Genomic DNA, 25280 nt, shown 5'->3' with positions numbered 1-25280 from the left:
TCAGATTGTTTGGGCTTTTTTGTTATTGTCTGAGTTCTTTATATGTTTTGGATATTAACTCCTTATTGGATATATGATTTGCAAATATCTTCTGTTCAGTATGTTGCCTTTGCATGTTGTTGATGGTTATCTTTGTTGTGCAGGAGTGTTTTAGTTTGATGTAGTCCCATTTGTTTATTTTTGCTTTTGTTGCCCATGCCTTTGAAGTCAGATCCCCGAAAACACATCACTAAGACCAATGTCAAGAAGCTTACCACCTATGTTTTCTTCCAGGAGCTTGGTGGTTTAATGCTTATATTCAGGCCTTAGATCCACTTTGAGTTGATTTTTATATATGGTGTAGGACAGAGGTCTAGTTGCATTCTTTTGCTTATAGCTGTTCAGTTTTGCCCAGCACACTGTATATTCTTGCCTTTTTGGTGATAAATTAATCAACCAGATATGCATGGGTTTTTTTTGCTGGGCCCTATTCTGTTCTGTTGATCTGTGTGTCTGTTTTTATGCCAGTAACATACTGTTTTGATTACTGTAGCTTTGTAATACAGGTTGAAATCTGGGAGTGTGATTCTTATGACTTTGTTCTTGTTTCTCAAGATTGCTTTGGTGATTGGGTCCTGGGGTCTTTTGTGATTCCATAAAAATTTTAGAATTATTTGTTCTAGTTTTATGAAAAATGCCATTGGGATTTTGATAGGGATTATGCCGAATTTGTAGGTTGTTTTGGATAGTATGGACATTTTAACAATATTAATTCTTCCAACCATGAGCATGGAATATCTTTCCATTTATTTGTGTCCTCTTCAATTTCTTTCATCAGTGTCCTGTAGTCTTCAGTATCCAGGTCTTTCATCTCCTTGATTAAATTTATTTAATTTATTCCTAGGTATTCTTTTGGGTGCAATTATAAATGGGATTGTTGTCTTGATTTCTCTTTCTAATGTTTCATTATTACTGTCTAGAAGTGCAACAGATTTTTGTATGTTAATTTTGTATTCAGCAACTTTACTGAATTCAATTATCCTAGCAGGGTTTTCTTTGGGCAATCTTTATGGTTTTCTATCTCTAGCACTGTGTCATCTGCAAATAGTCAAAGTTTTACCTTTTTCAATTTGGATTCCTTTTATTTCTTTTTCTTGCCTAATTGTTGTGGCTAGAACTCCCAATACTATGTTGACTAAAAGTGGGGAGAGTGGGCTTATTGTCTTATTCCTGATCTTAGAGGAAAAGATTTCAGCTTTTCACCATTGAGTATGAGGTTAGCTGTGGACTTGTCATATATGGCCTTTGTTGGGGTATGTTTCTTCAGTACCCACTTGGTTGAGAGTTTTTATCATAAATGGATGTTGAATTTTGTCAAATGCTTTTTTGCATTTATTGAGATGATCATATGATTTTTATCTTTCATTTTATTAATGTGGTATATCATATTGATTAATCTGTGGATGTTGAACCAGCCTTGCTCCCTGGAATAAATCCCACTTGATGATGGTGATCTATTTAATATATTGTTGAATCCAGTTTGCTAATGTTTCATTGCACATTTTTGCATCTGTGTTCATCAGGGATATTGGCCTGTAATTTTCTTTTTTTTATGGTGGTGGTGTCTGGTTTTGGTATGAGGGGAATGTGGGCCTCATGAAAGGAATTTGGAAGCATTCCCTCCTCTTCAGTTTTTTGGAAGAGTTTGTGAAGGATAGGTATTAAGGCTTCTTTGAATGTGTGGTAGAATTCACCAGAGAAACCATCTGGTCATGGACTTTTGTTAGGAGGTTTTTGATTACTGATTCAATCTCCTTACTCTAGTAATAAGTCTTTTCAGATTTTCTATTTCTTCCTGATTCAGTCTTAGAAGATTGAATGTTCCTAGGAGTTGATCCATTTCTTCTAGGTTGTTCAATTTGTTGGCATGTATTTGTTCACAATAGTCTCATTATCCTTTGTATTTCTGTGGTATCAGTTGTAACCTCTCTTTCATTTCTATTTATGGGATTCCTCTTTTTTTCTTGGTGAGTCCAGCTAAAGACTTGTCAGTTTTGTTTATTGAAGAATTTTGTTTATCTTCTCAAAGTTCTTAGCTTCATTGATTTTTTTCCTATTATCTTTTTAGTCTTTATTTCATTTATTTCCACTCATGATCTTTAATGTTTCCTCCCTTCTAATTTTGGGCTTCTTTCGTTCTTCTTTTTCTAGTTCCTTTAAGCATAAAGTTAGATTGATTATTTGATACTTCTCTTGCTTCTTGAGGTAGGCCTGCATTGCTATGAATTTACCTCTTAGAACTACTTTGCTGTGTCCCGTAGATTTTGGTATGTCATATTTCTGTTCATTTTTCTCTAGATGTTTTTTCTTTAATTTCTCTTTTGATTTCTTTGTTGACCCAGTGGTGTTCAGCAGCATGGTGTTTAATCTCCACGTATTTGTGGGTTTTTTTAGTTTTCTTTTTGTAATTGATTTCTAGTTTCATACCATTGTGGTTGGGAAGGATGCTTGATATGATTTCAGTCTTCCTGAATTTATTGAGACTTGTTTCACGGCCTAACATGTGAGCTGTCTTGGAGACTATTTCATGTGCACATGAGAAGAATGTCTATTTTGCTGCTTTTGGATGGAATGTTCTGTATATATCTGTTAAGTCCAACTGGCCCAATAATGTGTTGTTTAAAGGTGATGTTCCTTGTTGATTATCAGTCTAGATGATCTACCTACTGATGTAAGTGGGGTTTTAAAGTCCTCTACTATGATTGTATTGCTGTCGGTTTCCCTCATTAGGTCTGTTAATAATTTGCTTTAAATATTTTGGTGCTCCTGTGTTGGGTTCATGAAAATATATAAATGTTATATCTTCTTGCTTGCTTTAACCCTTTATCATTGTGTAGTGGCCCTCTTTGTCTTTTATTAGAGTCTTTGTTTTAAAGTCTATTTTGTGTGATGTTAGTATAGCTATACCAGCTTTCTCTTCATTTCCATTTGCATGGAATATCTTTTCCCATCCCTTCACCTTCAGTCTGTGTGTGCCCAAGTGAGTCTCTTGTAGGCAGTGTATAAATGAGACTTGTTTTTTAAAATCCATTCAGCCATTCTGTGTCTTGATTAGAGAACTTAGTCCATTTACATTTATAGAGAGGTATGTACTTCTTGCCATTTTGTTCATTGTTTTCTGGCTGTTTTTGTAGTTCCTCTCTCTGTTTTTCTCTTCCCTTGTGGTATGATATATTTCTTTAGTGTTACATTCCTTTCTCATTTTCTTTTGTGTATTTACTGTAAGTTTCTGCTTTGTGGTTACTGTGTATTTACTGTCCTATGTATATAACAGTCTATTTGGATTGACAGCAACTTAAATGTGAACACATTCCAAAACTACGCTTTTACTCCCCGCTGGCCCACATTTTGGTTTTGATGTCACATTTTACCATTTTATTTTATACATTTATTAACTAGTTATTGTAACTTTAATTTTGCTACTTTTATCTTTCAACTTTCATACTAGCTTTATAAGTGGTTAATCCACTACTTTTATTATACATTTACCTTTTTTTTTTTTTTAAAGATTTTATTTATTTATTTGACAGAGAGAGAGAGAGAGAGAGACAGTGAGAGAGGGAACACAAGCAGGGGGAGTGGGAGAGGGAGAAGCAGGCTTTCCGCAGCACGGGGAGCCCGATGCAGGGCTCGATCCCAGGACCCTGGGACCATGACCTGAGCCGAAGGCAGACGCTTAATGACTGAGCCACCCAGGCGCCCCTACATTTACCTTTTCTAGTGAGGTTTTTACTTTTGTATGTTTTCTTGTTGTTAATTAGTGACATTTCTTTTCAGTTTAAAGAAGTCCCTTTAACATTTCTTGTAAGGCTGGTTTATGTGATAAACTCCTTTAGCTTTTGCTTATCTGGGAAACTCTTATCTGTCCTTCAATTCTGAACAATAACCATGCCAGGTAGAATATTCTTGGTCAGAAGTTTTTTCAGTGGAATATGTCACTCCACCCTCTTCTGGCCTGCAAAATTTCTGCTGAAAAATCTGAGGGTAGCTTTATGAGGTTTTCCTTGTATGTAACAAGTTGTTCTTCTCTTGCTGCTTTTAAGGTTCTCTCTTTATCTTTAACTTTGGACATTTTAATTATAATGTGTCCTGGTTTGGCTCTCTTTGGGTTTATTTTATTTGAAGTTCTCTGGACTTGCTGGACCTGAATGTCTGTTTCTGTCTCCAGGTTAGAGAAGTTTTCAGCCATTATGTCTTGAAATAAGTTTTCTGCCCCTTTTTCTGCCTCTCCTCCTTCTGGGACCCCTGTGATGTGAATGTTATTGATGTTGTCCTATAGATCTCTTATCTTCATTTTTTTAAAATTCTTTTTGCTCCTCTGTCTGGGTGGTTTCCAGTGCTTTGTGTTCCAATTCACTGATCCATTCTTCTGCTTCATCCAGTCTGCTCTTGAACCCATATAGTATGTATTTCAGTTCAGTTATTGTGTTCTTCAGCTCTGTGACCTTTGCTTGGTACTTTTTTTTTTTTTTTTTTAAGTAGGTTCCATACTGGGCCAACATGGGGCTTGAACTCATGACCCTGAGGTCAAGAGTTGCATGCTTAACCAACTGACCCAGGCACCCTGCTTGGTACTTTCTTATATCTTATCTTTGTTGAAGTTCTCACTGGGTTCATGCATTCTTCTCCCAAGTTTGGCAAGCATCTTTATGACCATTACTTTGAATTCTTTATCAGGTAGATTACTATCTCCCTATCATCAAGGTCTCGTTTTGAGGTGTTTGTGTGTGTGTGTGTTCTCTTGTTTGGAACATATTTCTCTGTTTCTTTATTTTGTTTGGCTCTCTGTTTCTGTGTATTGGGTGAAACAGCTTCCTCTTTCAGTCTTGAAGGAGTGGCCTTGTGTAGATAATGATCCTTCTTGTTCAACCTTGCCCTAGCTCTTGGTTGTCTCTTGAACCTTTGTGGTTGTCTAAGTAGCCTGATTTATTCTTGATATGTCCCTGTTGTTGAAGGTGTGCCAAGACCTGTCAGTGTTCCAAGGGGATGAATCTCATTTATCACCTAGTTTCAGGTTGATTAGAAGCCAGACCCTTAGGCAGCAGTTTTTAAAGTATGCAAATATATGCAGTCCTGTGGGGCTGCAGTTGTAAACCCTGCTGGCCTCCAGGCCAGGAGATTTGCAGGTGTTCCTTGGGCAACCATTGCAAAAATTGGGGCCCCAAATGAGTGTATAATCTCACTGCAAAGTCTCATCAAGCCATCGTGAGGCCAGTGGGGTGCACAGGGATGGTATCTCTTTGAGAGATACCCAGGCACTTCCCTGAGAGCGCCTTCATAGCCTCCAGATGTGTTGGAAACCTGAGAGTTGTCCCTCAGGCTGAAGCCTCAGGATAAGTAAATAGGCCTTTTTCACAGGAAGGCAGTACGTGTGTTTCAGTCTGCTGTCTGTGCAGTGCTCTGCGGGTGTTGGCCTGCCAAGAACTGTCTTTCTGATTATTAGAGTCCCTTGGAGCTCAGGAACACCAGCCCCCTTGGCCACCAGGGCCAGGCAAAGAAGGGCTGTCTCCTGCATGGTTTCTGTGTGGCTGCTGACCTTAGCAGGGCAACGGGGGCTTGTAGGGGTGAGGCACACTCACCAGCTTCGGAAAGGCAGTGGGAAAATGCCCTCAGTGTGCATGCCTCCGGGGTTTAGCAGTGCAGCCGGAGCGGGCCCTGTCTGCGTGCATGTATTGTCCCAAGTTGGGGAGGGGGGAATGCCATGACCACTGGTGCTCACCAGCCCCAGCCAGGGGGTGGGGGCGTGTCACAAGTGCCACCTGCGCTCATGGACTTTAGCACGGGAGGGAGAGAATGCTGTGATTGTTCATGCTCGCTTGCCCCTGCCAGGAAGCCGGGAATTCCTGCAGCCGCACAGGATCTCCAGCCTCAACAAGGTGGCAGGACAGCGGCATAACCGTTCCCCACCCCGTCCGACCCGGTGAGGCAGTCGGAGGGTGTGTGCCCAAGCACCCAGTCTGCGCTAGCAGGGTAGGCAGAGAGCTACAAACAGTGTCCACCAGTGCCTCCATCCCTGGAGAGAGCCCGGGCTGCCCCCTGCCCCTCCATCAGATGCCCCCAGGCCAGCAAATGAACCTCCTTTACATACAGTCCAGGTGCTTTTGAAATTGGTGCTTTTTCCGCCAGATTCTGGGGCAAGTGAGACTGCCGGTGATCCCTTTAAAAGGAGGATCTTGGTTTCCTATGGCATTTTGGGTTCCTTGGATGGCAGCCAGAAGTTTTTGGGAGCTCGTCTCTCTGATGCAGATCCCCAAGGGTTGGAGTGCCTGATGTGGGGCACTGTGACCCCTCACTCCTCCAGGAGAAGTGCCTGTCTGGTAAGATCCTTCCCTCTGGCGGGGTCACTGCAGGGCGGGGTTGGGGGGGCGTGTTTTGGCCAGACCGTGTCCCTGCCTCACCCATTTCAGTGAAGTCCTATTATCTTTTGTTGTGGAGAGCAGTTCATCTAGTTTTCAAATCTTTTCCAGAGGGAAAGGATCCCTGTGTAGCTGTTGATTTCATGTGTCAGGAGGTGAGTTCAGGACCTTCCTACACAACCACCTTGGATTCTTTTTTTCCACAAATCATCTTTATAGTACTCTGATTCCAGAGGAAGTGAAAGTTTCTGAGTAGCTTCAGCAAAAATGAGCCAGGAGGATCCTGACTGACCTGATTTCAGCCAGTGTCCATCCCTGGGGCCGGGTCATTTAGGGTCAGCCCCATCTGAGGAGCAGTTGAGGAACACTGGGCCACAGGCACAGATATGCTGCGGTTTGTCAGAATTAGTAGGTGTGAGCTCATGGGCGTTGTCATCCTATGAGCACCGAGTTGCCTCAGGAAGAAGGTAGCAGCATGTTTCAGCCCTACTGCGGAAGAATATTTGGGGTTGGGGGACGCCTGCGTGGCTTAGTCGGTTAAGTGGCTGCCTTCAGCTCAGGTCATGATCCCAGGGTCCTGGGATCGAGTCCCGCGTCGGGCTCCCTGCTCAGCGGGGAGCCTGCTTCTCCCTCTGCCTGCCGTTCCCCCTGCTTGTGCTCTTGCTCACTCTCTCGCGTGTGTGTGCGCTCTCTCTCTCTAACAAATAAAAATAAATAAAATCTTAAAAAAAAAAAAAAGAATATTTGAGGTTGGTTCTGTTGTCTGCAGGAAGAGATGTGACCCATAGGCCTGAGTTGCAACTCTGTTTTTAAGGGGAGTGCTTTTGGGCGCAGCTTCTTTTCTTCGAACTGGGCAGCAGTCTGGACCTGCCCCCCAGCCAGGCGGGCGCACAGCCCCCCACTCAGAGCACACACTAACCTTACCACCATTTCTCTCCTGTGGATGCTTTCCCTTTTCAAGGGAAATAATAATGGGTGGTGAAAACCAGAGATGGCTTTTAAAAAGTGTGCAACTTTTTTTTTCCTTTTTACTCCAGCACAAATTAAATGTTTTCATCGTATTCTGGTACACACACACCTTTGTGTACGTAAAATGTACTGAAACAGTATTTACTCCTTACTAAATGCAGTGGACTCTAATATTTCCTCTTCTGTTTCATTGTATTAAGACACACACACATGCTGGTCACAACCACTATAAATTCATTTCACAACCACTAAATGGCAACTCAGACTTTGAAAAACATGAATTAAATCATTGAAAAACAAGCAACAATGGAATATTAGTTTGCTCGGGCCGCTGCAACAAAGACCCACTGACTGGGTGGCTTAGCCAGCAGAAACATGCTCTCTCACAGTTCCGGGGCTGAGCAGGCCACTTGTCGGTGGGGTCACTTCCTTCAGAAGGTGAGGGGGAGTCTGTTTCAGGCCTCCCCGCCAGCTCCTGGTGGTTTGTGGGCCATCTTTGATGTTCCTTGGCTTGTAGAGACTTCACCTCCATCCCTGCCTTCATCTTCTCATGGTGTTCTCCCTGTATGCATGTCTATGTGCATGTGGGCTTCCCCCTTTTTAAGGATACCAGTCATTGGATTAGGGTCCCACCCTGTTCTTGTATGACCTCACCCAATGGTGTCTAATAACCACGGATCACGTCTGCAGTGACCCCCTTCCCAAGGCAGGTCACATGTTGAGGTACTGGGGGCTAGGACTCCACCGTATGAGTTTTGTTGGGGGGAGCGGAACTCAACCTGTAACAAATGATAAAAATACAAAATCGAAAAGACATAAGTTCCTATGTGATTGAGCTCTTATTACATGGCAGACTCTCAGCCAGGCATTTTATTTCATGAGCTCAGTAAATTTTTCTTGCCCCATATGATAGTTGAAGAAGCCAAAGCTGAGAGAGGTCAGTCTCTCAGATTTAAACTTAGGTCTCCTTCAGAGTATATCCGTGAGGGTAAATCTGGTGTGGTAGTTGCTCTTGCAACTAAACTTTTTGGGGAAATTACTCAATTTTGTGTGTGATTTCTGTGTAAAACATAACTGATTCCCTTATAAAAATACAATTTCTTTGTATCAGGAATGAGCTCTTCCCAGTCGTTCTAACAACTTCATGCTTTCTTTTCCTTTCACTATAATTGTTAGCATAGTGTTGATTTTTAAATCAGTTTTTTAAACAGTGAGTATTTTTTCAAAATTCTTACAGTTTTTGAAAAAAGATTTTATTTGAGAGAGAGAGAGAACTCGAGCAGGGGAAGGGGCAGAGGGAGAGAAAGAGAATCTCAAGCAGACTCTGCGCTGAGTGCAGAGCCAAGGCAGGGCTGCCTGAGATTGTGACCTGAGCCAAAATCAAGTCAGATGCTCAACCAACTGAGCCACCCAGGAGCCCCTTGAAATTTTTTTTTAAAGATTTATTTATTTATTTTTTGGGGTGCCTGGGTGGCTCATTCGGTTAAGGGTCTGACTTCGGCTCAGGTCATGATCCCAGGGTCGGGGATTGAGCCTCACATCAGGCTCCCTGGTCAGCATGGAGTCTGCTTCCCCCTCTGCCCCTCCCCCTGCTCGTGCTCCCTCTCCCTATCTCTCAAATAAATTTTTAAAAAATCTTTAAAAAATTTTTTAAGAAGATTTATTTATCTTGAGAGAGAGTGCAAGCACGGGGAGAGGGGCATAGGAAGAGGGAGAGAGAGAGACTCTCCAGCTGACTCCAGCTGAGCACAGAGCCCAATGTTAGCTGGATCTCACAACCCTGAGACTATAATCTGAGCTGAAATCAAGAGTCAGATGCTCAACCGACTGAGCCACCCAGGCGCCCTGAGTGATGTTTCTTTTGACATAGCTATACCTGATGTTAATATTGAAGAAGAAGTTAATTTAGAGAAACTTAGTGAACGTGCCCTCATCCCAGTACGGGGAATATGTGTGGAATGCGGGTGTTCTATTTTGTGTTATGTCACTCAAATATAAAATAAAAGAAATTTTTGACTTAAGAAAATAAACAAACTTGGGTCTCCTGGATTTCAGAGCCCATGCTTTCCCTTGTTTGCCTTAGTGCTATACCTGTTCCTAGAACATCAAGCAGGAGCCAGACAAGTTCACTTGGTCCAAATTGAAATGCTATGCACAGGTAATAAATGCAGTACAAAATCGCACTGAAGTTCACGGCAAAGGTGACCCCTTAAAGGACACACAGGTGAGGGTCCCTAGAGCCCTATCAGAGGCCTGGGAGGTGTGTGCTCTTGGGGCAGGGAGTGCCAGTAAACTCTTGGCTTTATCCACTGAACTCTTCCCCAGCAAGCTGCTGCATTCCTAACAACGCCCAGCAACCAGTGAGACAAGGCACGGTCTCCCTTTGTGCTTCCTTATCCTCATTCTGAATTTAGATCAGGGTGAAGAGCAGAGAGAAGGAAATGAGCCAGAAAATAGAAAATTAATACTTGGTGGAGTCGTCATATTTTAATATTAATTTATAGGCAATGTCAGATAACCAGAGTTAAATCTTTTTATCAGCAGGCCGCTCTAGGGTTTAAAAATTGGCATCGATCATTGTAAATCAGGTCTCAGGAGCCCTGGGGAATGGTCTCTAGGGATGAGGGTTGATCTAGGGTGGGCAGAAATGTAAATACTTGATTAGCTGTGTCCTTTTCTTTCACACCACCCCTAAAATACTTCTACATCACATTGAGTGACAATGGTATGTTAAATAGTAACGGGAGGGAAGAAGCTATTCAGGTTTATGGTTAGCCTACTTTTAATACTTGTCTTCTTCCCTGTCAATCCTAGGAAACTGTTGTGGGAGAGGCACTCATTTCAGGGTCGTATTCCTGGCTCCCAGTTCTAGGGATAGGCTTAACCTCTTTCTGCTCAGCCCCAGGCAGCACACCATTTTCCCAGGTGGCCAGATGTCACATTTTTTTTGCCACGAGCCCGTGAGCAGGAGCACCCATGGGTTTGACACATTTATACTGGGATGACCTTCTGTGACTCAAGTCCCGCCTCTCATCTCTTGTCATTGCAGCTCTTTGTCGAGGGCGCGTGGTGAGAGTCCCCACAGGGAGCCTGGTGCGGGTGGTGGGCACTGAGCTGGTCATCCCCTGCAACGTCAGTGACTATGACGGCCCCAGCGAGCAGAACTTTGACTGGAGCTTCTCGTCTTCGGGGAGCAGCTTCGTGGAGCTGGCCAGCACCTGGGAGGCGGGCTTCGCAGCCCAGCTGTACCGCGAACGCCTGCAGAGGGGTGAGATCGTGTTGAGGAGGACCGCCAATGATGCCGTGGAGCTCCACATCAAGAATGTCCAGCCCTCAGACGAGGGCCACTACAAATGTTCAACCCCCAGCACCGACGCCACCGTCCAGGGCAACTATGAGGATACAGTGCAGGTTAAAGGTAACATCCTCACCTGGTTCATCAGGGGCAGACTTTTCTCTGCCACTCTGCTTTGTCAAGGTGCTTAACTCCTCTGGGACTCTGCTCCCTCCTCTGTCCAATGGGTAGAAGTATCTTACCTGATTAAAAGCAGAGGATAGGCCAGGTCCCCTCCGAGGGCCCTTTCTCTTCACTACGATTCTGAACCATCCGTGGCTGGTGTGGTGGCAGAGCCCAGCTCTGAGCCAGGCTGCCTGCACTCAATCCAAGTGCTGGCTCTACCACCTGTCACCAAGTGGCCGTGGGCATGTTACATGCCTCATCTTCCTCGTCTGTGAAAGAGTGCTCCCCTTAAAGGTTATGAGGACAAGGTGAGTTAGCATGTGTCAGGCCTCAGAGCAGTTCCATAGTAAGCATTCATAAGGTTTGCACTGAGAAGGTGATGGTCACGATGATGTTCACTTTTATGGGAATATCACACTTCGAAGCTCATATCTTTCTTTGTGCCCTCCACCAAGGGCAGTTTGTTTTGGAATTTGTGTGGGTTATATGTAGAGAAAGAACTATGTGGTCACTGCTAGCTTATGATGGAACCCTACTAGCTTATTGGCCTGATTCTGCAGAGAATCACACCTTATATATCTGGAAGGTTTGGGGTTTTGTGGGTTTTTTTTTTTTTCCCTTTTCCAAGTCCTATTAGATTTACTCCCACATTCAGTTCTCTAACCCAATGAAGAAGATCAGGCAGACTATTTCCCTGATTTACATAGGAGGAAATGGAAGAGCATAGGTTAATTACTTGCCCAAAAATCATATAGCTAATTGGTAAATGAGCGAGAACAAACTAATTTGCGGTCAACAAAATAGAAACATGATTATTATTTTTTTAAGATTTTATTTATTTATTTGAGAGAGAGAGAGACAGCGAGAGAGGGAACACAAGCAGGGGGAGTGGGAGAGGGAGAAGCAGGCTCCCCGCCGAGCAGCAAGCCCGATGTGGGGCTCGATCCCAGGACCCTGGGATCACGACCTGAGCCGAAGGCAGACGCTTAACGACTGAGCCACCCAGGCGCCCCTAGAAACATGATTATTGTTATTGTTACTTAATTATGCATTTATTTATAGCCTGCCTTATTCCAAAAAGCATTTATATCAGAGTAGGGAATGTAGGTAACGACTGGGAAAGTAGAGGATGTACGTGATGATCTAAAAAGAAGGGGCTGATCCAGGTATTCATCCCCTCTGTAATGATGTACAGAAACCTGTTATGTCTCAGGGGCTGTTCCCCCCATTCGACTCAGGAGGGAATAAAACAGCCATATCCATTATGTAGGTATTAAAACATCGAATCTACCTCTTACATCACCTCTTCTTTATAGAAAATCCTAAAGATGTTTTTTAAAAAAAGTCCCATGAGACATTCTTGCATTGCAGTTAAATGATGTGTTGCTTTTAGTCATCACAAACATGCTGTACCTCCATTAGGTTAGATGCACACTTATCTCCCCTGTAATTCTCATCTTGAGGAGTAGGGGGCAGCAGGAGAAGTCCCCCTGACCCTGTCCCCCCCGCCCCCGGTGTCTTCCTGTTTCTTCTGCAGTCTTTGGAAGGAAGGAGCAAGGAGAGGCTTTCCTTGGGTGAGGAAAGCAGATAGATGGCCATGAATGAGACTGGCTGGCTGCTTAGGTAGGGCCTCTGGTGGCTGCCATGCAGGGTCCGGGGTCTGTCTGGTCTTCAGCTTTGTGGGTCTTGAAACTGTTCAGCCACGTGCTGACAGATATCTGGCTTCGAGAACCAAGTCCTGTTAACTGGACTCACAGACTGGTGGATATACTAGAAGGTCATTATATTCATTTTGCAGTAGAGAAGGGTCTTTGGGATAGGTCTTTCTAAAGATGGAGCAGTTTTTTCTCAAGGACACTAAATTAGTTTCTAAGTGTAGAATTTTGAGAAAAACCAAAGAGGTAGTGAATAGTAGGGTTGGAGGGTTCTTTTATCCAGCTTGTAGACAAGCCTCAGATTGGCCACGCCCCTTGGTAGAGGCCTTTTCTCTGGTTATCTCAATTATCACTTCCCTTCCTAAATAGCACTCACCAATACTTTCTGGATTTCTGGCCCCTTCATTCTAGCCTCTGTAAAGAGCCAGCCTTTTAGGGTACATAGCTGAGGGTTCTGTTTTCCTTGACGGGTTCCTTTTCTGCATGTACTTTCTGCTCACCCTAGTTGTTCTCAGGCATTTATTTCCCAGGCCTCAGGGCACAGGCAGCTCATGCCACACTTTTGCCCTCTTTGGATCATGCTGCTTTAACTGGTAGAAGATTCTGGAGCCTGGTGCCCTAACAGAGGAGTGTGTGACGGTAACAGCCAGTTATTTTACCAACATTGCTGAGCGCCAAGCACCTCTGCTTATCACTCTTTCAGCGCTGTCAGCTCCCCGAGATGGTCCCAGTTGTCATCCCTTTTTAGAGATGAGGAAACTGAGGCACAGAGGAGTGAAGTAACTTGCTCAGGGGTGGCAGAAACCCATCCCCAAGGCACCCCCCCCAAAGGGAGTGTTCTCCCTTCAGTTCTAGCCGGGGCGGGGGGTGGGGGGAGCGGGGTGTCTTTAGTGCCTCTTCTTTTTTTTTTTCCTTCCTTTTTCTCCCCGTTCCTTTTTCTTTTTTCCCTTCAGTTGGGATTACACACGCATTAAAACGGGCGAGCGTTCCCGTGTGGGCGCCAGAACAGGGCACGGGCGCGGCGCGGCGGCGCGCCCCTCCCGCGGGGCCAGAGCGCCCCCGAAGGGGGCGGGGGCCGGCAGCGGCCGCGGGCGGCGCGTCTGACGGCTGTGCTTCCTCCCGCAGTGCTGGCCGATGCCCTGCGCGTGGGTGCCGCCGCGCCGCCCGCCCCGGGCCTGAGCCTGCGCCTGGGCGAGCCGTTCGAGCTGCGCTGCGCGGCCTCCACGGCGTCGCCGCTGCACACGCACCTGGCGCTGCTGTGGGAGCTGCAGCGCGGCGCGGCCCGGCGGAGCGTGCTGGCCCTGACCCACGAGGGCCGCTTCCGCCCGGGGCCCGGCTACGAGCAGCGCTACCGCGCGGGCGACGTGCGCCTGGACACCGTGGGCGGCGACGGCTACCGCCTGGCCGTGGCCCGCGCCCTGGCCTCAGACCAGGGCTCCTACAGGTGCGTGGTCAGCGAGTGGATCGGCGAGCAGGGCGGCTGGCAAGAGATTCAAGAGAAAGCCGTGGAAGTGGCCACCGTGCTGATCCAGCCAACAGGTGAGCTTCTGGAACTTGTCTGGCTTACGCTCTGGCCTGTTTTCCGGCCAGGGGCCGCGTAAAGCACCAGCCGGGAGCCCCGTCCTTTGCGGGACAAGGTCGGTGCTGGCCACGTGAGGCCTCCCGTTGACGGGCAGGGCGAGTGGGGTGGTGGTGAGAGTTTGGGGAAGGTGTATTTGTTTTGTGCCGGCTGCCTGTGGTTTGGCTTTACAGCTGCTTCTCATCTGGATTCATACTCCTGGGACTCTGCGAGTTGCATAAAACACTAAGACAATTTGTTGACTGAAAGATTAAGTCCCTTCAAGTGCCAGAATGAGGTCTGGCCTGGTGTTCAGGGGGACTTCGGGGCGGAGCTGCCCCCCCCCCCCCCCCCCGCTCCCTTTATTTTGTTTTGGCTTTATCTTATTTGGGTGTTTCCTGAATTTCTGGATTGACTATTTTGCACAGCCGTTGGAGTGCGTCCGGCTCTCCCCCAGACGTCTGGTCTACCTTGGATCCTCTAGATACGCCATCCCAGCTAGATGAGACTTCTCTAGGGCTGGGCCTCTTCTTGGTCTGTGTATGACACATACCCCAGGAGTGTGCATCCAGCCCTGGGGTCTCCCTGCAGGCGGTTCTCTGTGCTCTCACCTGTGAACCAGCCTTTGTTTTTGAAAAAACACACACTTTCCTACTCCTATTAGAAAGCAAGAAAATACAAGATACATTTTAAAAAAACCATAAAAAGTAAGAGAGGAGAAACAAGCTGTTATTGACTCAGTGTTCAACAAACATTAGTAAAGAACCTACTGGATGATCAGCTCTGTCTGGTCCCTGGGGTCAGAGGTGCTTGCGGAACATTCCTGGGCCTCATAGAGCCTCTAGCTCCAGCAGAGACAGTGTAGGGAGACCATCTCAGGACGAGGTCATTGCTGTGGATGGATGGCTGTCCTTGGTTTTCTGGGAGGCGAACATCCTCAGATCTGTCGCTGCTGCCTCCTGCTTTGTAAACTGGGAAGACCTTGGGCAGACTCATTTCCTGAGTATAAATGTGAATGTGTGGCCACTCTGTTGCTCAGATGGGAAGGAAAGCAGGAGACGGTCCTCACGGGGAGTATTTTCCCCCTGCAGGCTGCATGGTCCTGAGCACTTCATTCTGCATTTATACCACTGCCCAGGAGTTGGATTTGGTAAAAAAGCAGCACTGAGGTTCCTGAGTGACTGCGGCCATCAGTGAGGTGGGAGGTGCTCTTGCCGAGGAAAGGGGCTACTCATCATGGCCAGTCTTCCAGTGGCCGCAGAAATCACTTTCTAAGTGGACTCAGGTCACCTGCATTTAAGGACGTGATCTGCCTGGAATCTGTCCTAAGAAACTGGGATATTCATGGGGCGCCTGGGTGGCTCAGTTGGTTAAGCGACTGCCTTCGGCTCAGGTCATGATCCTGGAGTCCCGGGATCGAGTCCCGCATCGGCTCCCTGCTCGGCAGGGAGTCTGCTTCTCCCTCTCCCACTCCCCGTTTGTGTTCCCTCTCTCGCTGTGTCTTTCTCTGTCAAATAAATAAATAAAATCTTAAAAAAAAAAAAAAGAAACTGGGATATTCAGTTTGCATCACACAACTGTTCTAGGTGGGGGGGGTGGGGGGGTGGGGGGGGTGGGGGGGTGGAGCGGCAGAACGATTAAGAATGTCATATTTGCAACAAGTTATCTTTTTTTTTTTTTAAATGATGAGTGGTTTTTTATTTTATTTTATTTATTTGAGAGAGAGAGAATGAGAGACAGAGAGCATGAGAGGGAGGAGGGTCAGAGGGAGAAGCAGACTCCCTGCCGAGCAGGGAGCCCGATGCGGGACTCGATCCCGGGACTCCAGGATCATGACCTGAGCCGAAGGCAGTCGCCCAACCAACTGAGCCACCCAGGCGCCCCAACAAGTTATCTTTTTGTGCAGAATTTCAATTGTAAAGGTACTCTTTATTTCAGACAAGCCACAAAATCCATAATACCGAGTGTAAGACTTGAGAACTCTGAACTTCTTATGCACGTAATAGCATCTGGCTCTCTCCTGAGCCTGGGCTTCATAACCGTTTTGTTGCCGTGGGCTTCTTTGAGAGTCTTGAAGCCCACAGACCCCTTCTCGGAATTAACGGGTTTTAATTCATTAAAAATGTATATAAGATGACAAGGGAAAATGATTCTATTGAAATAGTTATCGAAATATTTTAAGACAAACTTGTTACATAGTAATATTGTGCTTTATTAATGCATTAAATAATATAGAGTAAAAGGCGAAAGATTTATACGCTATGAAGAGAAACCAGAGTATAGTGGTTTGTTGCTTAGTTTCGTAATGAGGGGAGATGCTATATTTCAGGTAGAGATTAGTAAAAACAAAGACAAGATTTTTTCCCACCCAGGTCACAGACTTCCTAAATTATCTTCTCGGACCCCAGGTAGAGGGCTGGCCTCTCCCTTTTTGTCAACACCTGTACTATCCATAGCTAGCTTCTTAAATATTCTTACTGCATTGTTATGATAAACAGCCCAAAGCTACTTAAACAGTGGGGCTGTGTTATATATGTGGCAATACCCCTTCCTCCCCCCCATGTTGGGAGTGGTCTGCTTCATGCAGATCTTGGTATCTAATTTATGGCTTCAGTTCTATCCAACCAGAGAAAGCTTCACCACCACAGGCTTTGTCCGGGGTATCCCCTTGCATTACGAGTCCTTAGAAATTATTCTTTTTTTTCCTTCCACCTGCTCTGTCCTGTCTCCCAGCTGTGAATCGCCCCGCAATCCAGAACATATGGGAACAATGGTTAGTGATGTGGCAAGCTATTTAGCGCCTTGCAGAGAGAAGATTACAAAGTGAACTCTTCAGTTATTCCTAAAGCTAAGAATCCGTTTTGTCCATACCTGTAGTCCACCGCTGTGTATTTACCCCTTCCACACTCACCTGCTTCCCTCCTGAGCCGCCTTTTACTTCTAGCCGGCACAGAGGTACTCCAGCAGTATTCCAGGGTCTCTGACCATAGGCATTGCTCGTGGGGCTGTTCGAAACCCATACAGTGCAGGCTCAGAGTGGCGGTTCCCATACTGACCCCTCTCAAAAGATGCCCTCAGGTTACTTTTGGCCCCTTTAAAGGGGTGAAGGAGGAGGACGAATTTGGAGAGTGGGTGGAGGTGAGAAATCAGACTTTTAAATTCCCTTTTATAATACTATACCCACCTCATTTTCTGTCTTCATCAAGGTGGGTCTTGAACTTGACCTAAAATGCTTGTTGAAAATGTTGTCAGGCTTTAGATACATTTATATGAAAGCAGTCTGCTCCAGAGGGCATGGGCTTTGGGGTTGGGCCTTTTCTGAGCCAGGCACGAGCCTTTGTTGCTGAGCTTACTCAGGATAGCAGCTGAGGCTGAACCAGTCTTGGAAGACCAGGGCTGTGCCTCCACTCGAATCCCCTGGGAGGTGTTAGCTATTTCTCATCTAAGCAGTGGTTCCCAGAGCATTACCATGAATTGAATGTTTTTCTACTCTGATTACAGATGTTCAACTTCTTTAAAAATAAAACAAAACACTCAAAGTAAAATGTTTCCATGTAAAAAGCTTTGACAGGGGAATGCTGAAACCAGATCTGCCCTGAGACTGTGACACCAAATACTTCAATACTTCATCTAAATATAGTCTACTTTTAATTATCCACAGTCTTGTGAGAAGGCAGTGGCGTGGATAATCTGAAAGTCATTGTGTTTTGGTTTTAGAATATCTGTTTTATGTTTGGCTTTAAGGTGGGTATGTCTAATGGAACAAATGATGCTCTGCATTTATTCCATTATATTGCATTTTGAAGGCTTGACTCATAAGGCATATTGTCTGGTTTCACTTTCCTGGTCCTTCTGTTTAGGATTTTCTCCTTTTTCACCCAGAAGATGGTTTCACCCTCACCTCCTGCAGTCCAGCCTCCAACCCCAAGCCCCTGGTCCCCAACAAATAATACATGCCGGTCAGCACTGAGCTATCCTTTCTCTGTAAAATCACCCAAGTCTTACCATGCACATGGAGAAGCTATAATTTTAGTTTTGTGATGTTTCGACTTCTTTTCAAACAAGCGTTAACAGTTAAGAGCAGAGCCCCTGGAGGCAGACAGCTCACATTTGAGTCCCTGCTCTGCCAAGTATTACCTGTGTGACCTTGGGCAAGTTACTTAACTTCTCTGTGCTTCAGTTTCCTTATCAGTAAAATGAAGATAATAATAGTACTTACCTCCTACGGTCGTTTTGAAGGTTAACGTTTCTAAGGCACTCAGAGTGCCTGGCATTTCATAAGTGTATGTAAGTGTTTGCTGCTGTTAGTATTTTCATGTAATGGAAAGAAATGTATTATAATTTCCTTAATTTATTCAGTAAATATTTCTCAAGCACTTAGAATCGCACAAAGCCTTCTAACTTTAATACCATAAATAAGAACCTAGAAGGAGATGATCTAAAGGGAGGAAGGGAGGGGCAAACATAACCCAGATGATCTAGATGTATTTTTTTTTTTTTTTCATTTTCAAGTTCTGCGAGCAGCTGTGGCCCGGAGCGTGTCTGTGGCTGAGGGAAAGGAGCTGGATCTGACCTGCAACATCACAACAGACCGAGCAGATGATGTCCGACCCGAGGTGACGTGGTACTTCGGCAGGTCGCCCGACAGCACTTTGCCTGGCTCGCCCGTGTTGGCACGGCTGGACCGGGATTCCCTTGTGCACAGCTCTCCCCACGTTGCTTTGAGCCATGTGGATGCACGCTCCTACCATTTACTGGTTCGAGATGTTAGCAAAGAAAACTCCGGCTACTATTTCTGCCACGTGGCGCTCTGGGCACCCGGACACAACAGGAGCTGGTACAAGGTGGCAGAGGCCAGGTCTGCCCCGGCCAGTGTGGACGTGACCTGGCTAGGTGAGTGGCTGGGAAGGTGGCCCTTAGCCTCTGGGGCTTTACTCCCTCTGCTAGGATATCAGGACTCCGCAGAGCTCTGCGCCTTTTGCATTATCCTGGCGTTCTTTACATCAGGACAAGCATGCTTTAGCCTGGAGAGATCCCAAGCTGGGGGGCGGGGCGGGGGGAGGGGAGAGAAGCAAAGCAGGCTGAAATAGAATCTGGCAGGCAAGGGAAATGTTTAGATAATGTGGCCTCAGTTGTCTCAAGGCCCTCATTTGAGAGGATAGAGTTTCCTTTTGTTGTCAAGATTTGCAGGGTGGGCCCTGCTGAATGGCTCTTTGAAATGGATCTTCGTTGGAGTGAGAACACTGGCCATTCTTCCTTTCCTTTCTTAGACTCTGAGGTGCTCTCTGGCAGGAGCTGGTGCTTTCCTAAAGCCCAGAACAGAAAGAGAATTCCTTCAGTTAACGGAATGTGGTGCTTTGGGTGTTTGTTTGTTTTTTCCTGAATGCCCTGGAATCCCAACATGATTTTATTTGCAGATACCAGTTAAATGGAAGGCCCTTCCTGGCTCCCTGGGCTGTCCTGGTGGGCTCTTTACCCAGCTGGAGGAGCAGAGTGGCCCTCAGCTGTTGGCCACCATGGCCCTCACTTTATAACAGCTTGGCATATATGTGAAATTGTTGTGCCTTTCTTTCATTCGCATCTTCCCTGGCCCTTATTTTCCTAAATGCTTGCCCTTCAGGCCTGACTTTTCTAATTCCTGTTACTATCTTAGAATAGCTTAAGCAGGATAGGGGCGAGTGGAGGATGGGGTGCTTCGCCTCCCACCTCTGCCATTACAGAGGTGGAGCTGGAGCTACCAGTCAGACTCTTCTGTTTTGAGCTTGATCTCTTCGCTGTCCCGTGGCTGTTCTGAGCCCCGATGCGGGCATTTGGCAACGCTCTGGTGTTAGTAGGTAAACCAGATCTTTAAAGGCCGGGAAATCATTTCCTCCATCGTCTGATGCTGAGCATCCTCCCACCATGCCCCTCATCTCGCACTTCGCTCTTCCTCGTCTCCGTATCAGATACTACCGGGTTAGTGGCACATTCTCTGTCTGTTTCTTCCTAATGAGCCTTTATTTGGCAGAGAGGGGGAGTTGGCAAGTGGGGACAGAGGGGGCAGGGAGAAGAGGAGGAATAAGAGAGTGAGCAGAAGGTATGGCCAATTCCGAGTGAGCCCAGGCAGGGTGTTAATCATCCCTGGTAGCAAAGTGATTCTTTGATATCTGCACAGTAAAAGGAGCAGGGTTTATCTGGCGAGCTTTTATTCCTGCCGTCTGAACCCTGTGCGAGAGTCTCTCTATGAAGTACTGAACTGGAACAATGTTGGCCCAGCTAGAACTCTCCTTAGCAACCTTCAAAATAAAACAGATGTTGTCAGCACCGAAAGAAGACTTTTCATCTCTGGAGCTGAATTTGTCTCATGGCGCTGATGCTCGGTGCACTGTGTGGTGCCGTCAGATCCCAGCGCTGACTCCCGGTACCCCCTTCTCTCCCCCCACCCAATTTAGAATCAGAGCTCTGGTGGATTTTCTCTTTTTTTTCTAGAAAGCGCTGCCTGCACTCCAGTGTGAGAGCCTCTTTGAAGTGCTGGTGCACTGATCCCAGCATTGCCCGGGGAGACGCAGGGACTGTTAGAAATCAGGAGGGTTGCTCTGGGAGGGAATGGGGCTCTTTTCACCGGAAGGGATTTGTTGGCGGCTCTGGTCTCCAGAGAGTGAGAAGACATAAAGAGACTAAATTGTGGGGAAAGGCTCCATTAGGATCCTAAGGATCCAGTTGTTTGTTTTCCTGCAGAGTGCCAGCACCCCTGTCAGTGAAAGTCAGCAGTGTGCTTTACCTTGACCGACGGAAGGGACGCAGAACCTGCACCTTGCGCGGCGTTTTGCACGTGATGGGCACTTGGTAAAGGTCGGCTGAATGGGTAGATAAACCTGGATAGTGTGCAGGCGTGTGCACAGGAAAACAAGAATTGCAAAGAAAGCAGTAACGTCCAACTTACAGAATATGCAGAGATATTAGCACATGGGTTAACCTTCTGGGCGTGTAAGTGGTAGAAAAACCGCTTGTGTTCTTCTTTCTTCCTCCTGTATCTCCTCCTCCTTCCCTGTGCCTCACACTGTTACAGCTGCTTGGACACTTGTTCAGGAGGTGAGTCAGGCGTGAGTACAGCAGCTGACCTTTCTCCAGGACCTCCAATCTGGATTCTGCCCGGGATTGGATGGGCCTGACCTGATGCTCTACAGTTGTCTCTAGATACACAACATGTATGTGGATACCTTACCTCATGCACTGTGGGGCCTGTTGGAGATGACTGAGAGGTGTCCAGAAGAGACTGGAAGACAGGTGACCTGCCAAGGACTCTGTTTATGGAGATCATCTTATGTTATGTGATTATGGGATGTTGGCACAAAAGAGTTCTTGAGAAAGTTGGTTTCCCGTGCAGGTGTTACTCAGAACTTTCAGTTTTGCTGCTTGATAGATTAAAAATAATAGTTACTGTTTATCAAACACTTACTGTACACTGGGCACTGGGCTAAGGACTTTGCATGTGTTAAATACCACAATACCCTTGTGAGTGAAGGACTCCCCCTCTTTCCCATCTGAAAACCACTGATTTTTATTTTGCTTATGATTTTGACGGTCAGGATTTAGGGAAGGACTTAACAGGGTTCATCTCTCATGCACACAGGGACAGCTGGGACGAGTAGGGCTGGGGATCCCCTTCCAGATGGCTTTCTCATGCACGTGACGCTGTGTCCCCGGCCCTCTCCCTCTCCACGTGGCATCTCATTCAGGCCCTTTCCACGTGGCTTTGGCTTCTTACCAAATGTTTTGCTTGGGACGGTCACACTTCTTAGGTGGTGACTGGCTTCCAAGAGGCAGGAAGTGGAAGTGCCCAGCCTTCCACAGTGGAAAGCTGTCCCAGGGCTTGACACAGTGTCTCTTTGGCTGTTGTTTTTTTTTTAGATTTTATTTATTTATTTGACAGGTAGAGCAGGAACACAAGCAGGGGGAGTGGGAGAGGGAGAAGCAGGCTTCCCTCCGAGCAGGGAGCCTGATGTGGGGCTCGATCCCAGGACCCTGCGATCGTGACCTGAGCTGAAGGCAGATGCTTAACTGACTGAGCCACCCAGGCGCCCCTTCTTTGGCTGTTTTCTATCGGTCAGAGCCATCACAGCGTCTGCCCAAGTTCAAGGGGGCAGAGAAAGAGACCCCATCTCTTAATGAGAGAGTAGCAAGGTCACATGGTAAAACGGCGTGGGGGATAAGAAACATTACTGCAGACGTCTTTGGAAAATAGAATCTACGAATTGGTGTGAATGCTTGTTTCTTTTATTTCAAAAGAAATGTTTAAAATGACTTAGAAAATTATGTCCCAAAGTCAAGTCTGTCCCAAGTATTGCCATCTTGTGGAAACATTTTGGCTTTGGAAATCGCCTTTATTCCTGAAACGCTAGAGCCTAGAGGCCTCAAAGCCGGGCCATTCTTGTCCTTATTTGCTTGGGGTTGGTACACAGAGCAGATGAGGGAGTTGAAGCTAGTTGGGGTCTTCTCATATGTTCCGTCGTGTTAACCAGACAGAGATCAGGGCAGTGATGCGCATGGGTCCAGCGAGTCCAAGAGCACTTGCAGCAGCTGGGAGGACTGTGATGATTTTGTAGAAGGTAAGAAAAAGCCTCTTTTACTAGGATTTATGTCCTACTTTTGAAGGAGGGGGGAAAAAAAAGATTCCAGTTGGCTTGCAAAATGAAGCCTGATTTAAAGTAAGAGACATAAAAATAAAATCAAGATTGTAAAAACAAATCAAAGAATAGATACCGCAAGGTGGTTGGGATGCATTAGTTAGCTGCACTTGAGCGCTGAATTTGCCTCTGAAGTTTTGAAGAGTTGGGGCACAGAGAAATGTGATTGCACAGTTCACCTCTGATGAAGGAAGCCCGGGAGAGCCAAACTTTTTGTTGGCACTGAATTCATCATGTGCTTTTTTTATGTAAGGGCATTGGAGAACATAATGGACAGTGCTTTCAACTGTTCTTTATGAAAGGCTCTGAGTGATTGTTAAAATGGATGTTTCTCATATCCACTCTCTATAAAAGCTGAGGGCGTAAATCTTAAGTGTGTGAAGGAGTTTCTGTAAGAAGCTGAGTTACTGTGGAGGACAAACGTTGCTTTGTGTGGATCCAATTTAGTCTATGGCTAAAACTAGAGAATCTAAGGAGGCGTGGCTAGCTAGTCTGCATAGTAGGCCATCTCTCTCCACGATCAGATGTCTCAAATGAGTCTTTGGCACGAGTTGGATACTAATCAGTTTATGGTTGGGCTCTGTGCCCAAAGTACCAGGCTTCTGTGGTGTTAACTGGGGGGCGTTCCACGGGTTTCAGCTACAAGAGTAGAAGGCAGAGCCGAGTTGGGCGTTTTAGTCTTAAGAACCTGATTGGCACTCTCCCCCACTAGAGGACTGTCCCCTCTTCCAGCAGTTTGCCAGCAAAGGAGGCAATTATTTTTCTTTAAAAGGAGCTGCTAATCTGCTCAGTACTTGGTAGAGACTTCAGAGTCCTGCGCCATCCACAGGAGATCAGACTCAGGTCTGCAGACCGTTATGGGCAACTATTATCAGCTCTCTGCCCACGGTTATCTCTGAAGGCAAGGTAGCACTGGGCAAGTGCTGGAGTCCTGCTCCACCACATTCTAGGCGTATTATCTTGGGTGTGATGCTTTGGTTTCCTTGGTTTCATGGGAGAATGCATATGAAGTGTTTAGCACAGTGCCTGGCACTCAAGGTCTCTGTTCATTCTCAGGGTGGTAATGATGATACAGGTGTTTGGGGAAGGCAGGGTCAGTATGTAACATACTCTTCCGCACCAAGCGCTTATCTAACTAAGACATACAGGTCTGTCTCAGGGCATGGAGGGACTAGGGATGTGTGTCCTGGAAGCAGCCGCTCCCAAGGAGAAGGGGTTGGGCTGACCACACCCAGCCGTCTTTCTGCCCCTGCTCCCAAACCTGGGAATTCACTCTTCCTCTTTTGGGAGCAGTGAGTGAGGATGAAGAGAGAAAAACTGCACAAGGGTCATCCAAATGATACTACTATTTCCTCCAAAATGGCTAGTGCTGAAAACAACCTCCTAATAAAGATTCTGCCCACGTGGGGTAAAGTGTCTCCCCCAAACAACAGGCTTTTAGAGCCTTGTCTGTTTAAACGGGAGAGAACATTTAATTGTTTGGCAAATGACGAGAGTAGCAACTCTGACAATTAGTCAACTTGCTTGGCTGCCCCCGGAGTACCTGCCCAGTTTCAAGAGACTAGAACCGGCCTCAGCAGAGGCGAGGGCACACCTTCTCCTGGTTTCCTCTAACTCATGTACGCAGCCTGCTCCTCTGATGAGCTCTCCCAAGTTAACGAAGCTTCAAAGCGGGTATTAGAACAGGGCCCTGTTGTACACAGTTCAGGATCAGTGCCTCGGCTGTGATTACCACTCTTGCCTTCTGGGACGGAGCAGGCTTCGAGAAAGCATTAATAACCGGGCGTATAAGGAGGTTGTGCGGTTTGGTCCTGGTGGGAGCCAAGCCGTCATTCTGCTCACACGCGCCGCGCGAGACCTTCGGCTTCCAACCTGACTCCTCTGGGCTTTGGGTTTTGTTTTGCTTTGTTTTTTTTTTCCATTTAGGAAACATACATGAAAATCGTACCTGGGTCATGAGGTTGTTAAGCTTAAGCGAGAAGGCAAGGAAAATGTACAGCACGGCCCCTGGCATACAGGAAGCCCTCAGTCAGGGCCGGCTGCTGTGCTTGTCATTCTCAAGGGATGATGAAACACCGCCCTTATTACGGAATTACTGTGAGAGGAAAAGGAGGCAGTCTCTGTGAAAACCTCCAGTGCAGGTCCCTGCGCACAGTAGGCACAAAGTATCTGCTTTAACAAATTAGCCAAGGACTCTGACAGCTTTTCACTGTTTTTGGAAGTTGTAACAAGGGAGTTTAATGACCCGTATTAAAAAAGCCAAGCCTTTCTTTGGGCAGGGGGTGGGGAGAGGGTTGCAGTGTTGGAGGCCATAGCTTTAGGGGGTGGTGTGTCTATGAGCAGACAGCGTCCTGGAGCCCGAATAGGGAGCAGATCCTTATTTCTAAGAATAGAAGTGATGATGTCATGGTGAGACTGGCCTCAATATTCTGTGAAAGGGCTTACAGTGTGGGTGGGTGGGTTGTTAGGGTTTTTTTTTTTTTACTTTTTGGAATATAAATTTTAAAAAAACTAACACAGAAGTAGAAAGAAGCACCAGCTTCAATAATTACCAGTATTCTGCTAATCTTATTTCAT

At 46.3% G+C, this 25280-nt stretch overlaps 1 protein-coding gene across 2 annotated transcripts in view; it reads left to right on the top strand.

Annotated features, from left to right (window-relative positions):
- Positions 1-25280, top strand: part of PTGFRN (prostaglandin F2 receptor inhibitor) — a 79691-nt gene that overhangs the window by 27241 nt on the left and 27170 nt on the right. Inside the window, exons 2-5 of one of the 2 annotated variants that reach the window (XM_064588571.1) lie at positions 10414-10433; positions 10562-10782; positions 13605-14018; positions 18550-18930. In XM_064588571.1, coding sequence (XP_064444641.1) covers positions 10414-10433; positions 10562-10782; positions 13605-14018; positions 18550-18930 — 1036 coding nt within the window. Of the gene's footprint in view, positions 1-10413; positions 10783-13604; positions 14019-18549; positions 18931-25280 lie in introns of both variants that reach the window. The other variant, XM_045896868.3, reaches the window with a different exon arrangement.

This window comes from Mirounga angustirostris, unplaced genomic scaffold (assembly GCF_029215605.1).
Source record: "Mirounga angustirostris isolate CCGP_5_RB_7025 unplaced genomic scaffold, mMirAng1.0.hap1 SCAF_4, whole genome shotgun sequence".
Taxonomy (NCBI): domain Eukaryota; kingdom Metazoa; phylum Chordata; class Mammalia; order Carnivora; family Phocidae; genus Mirounga; species Mirounga angustirostris.
Note: the sequence above shows the minus strand (reverse complement) of the source record. Positions and strands in the feature narration are given on the sequence as shown.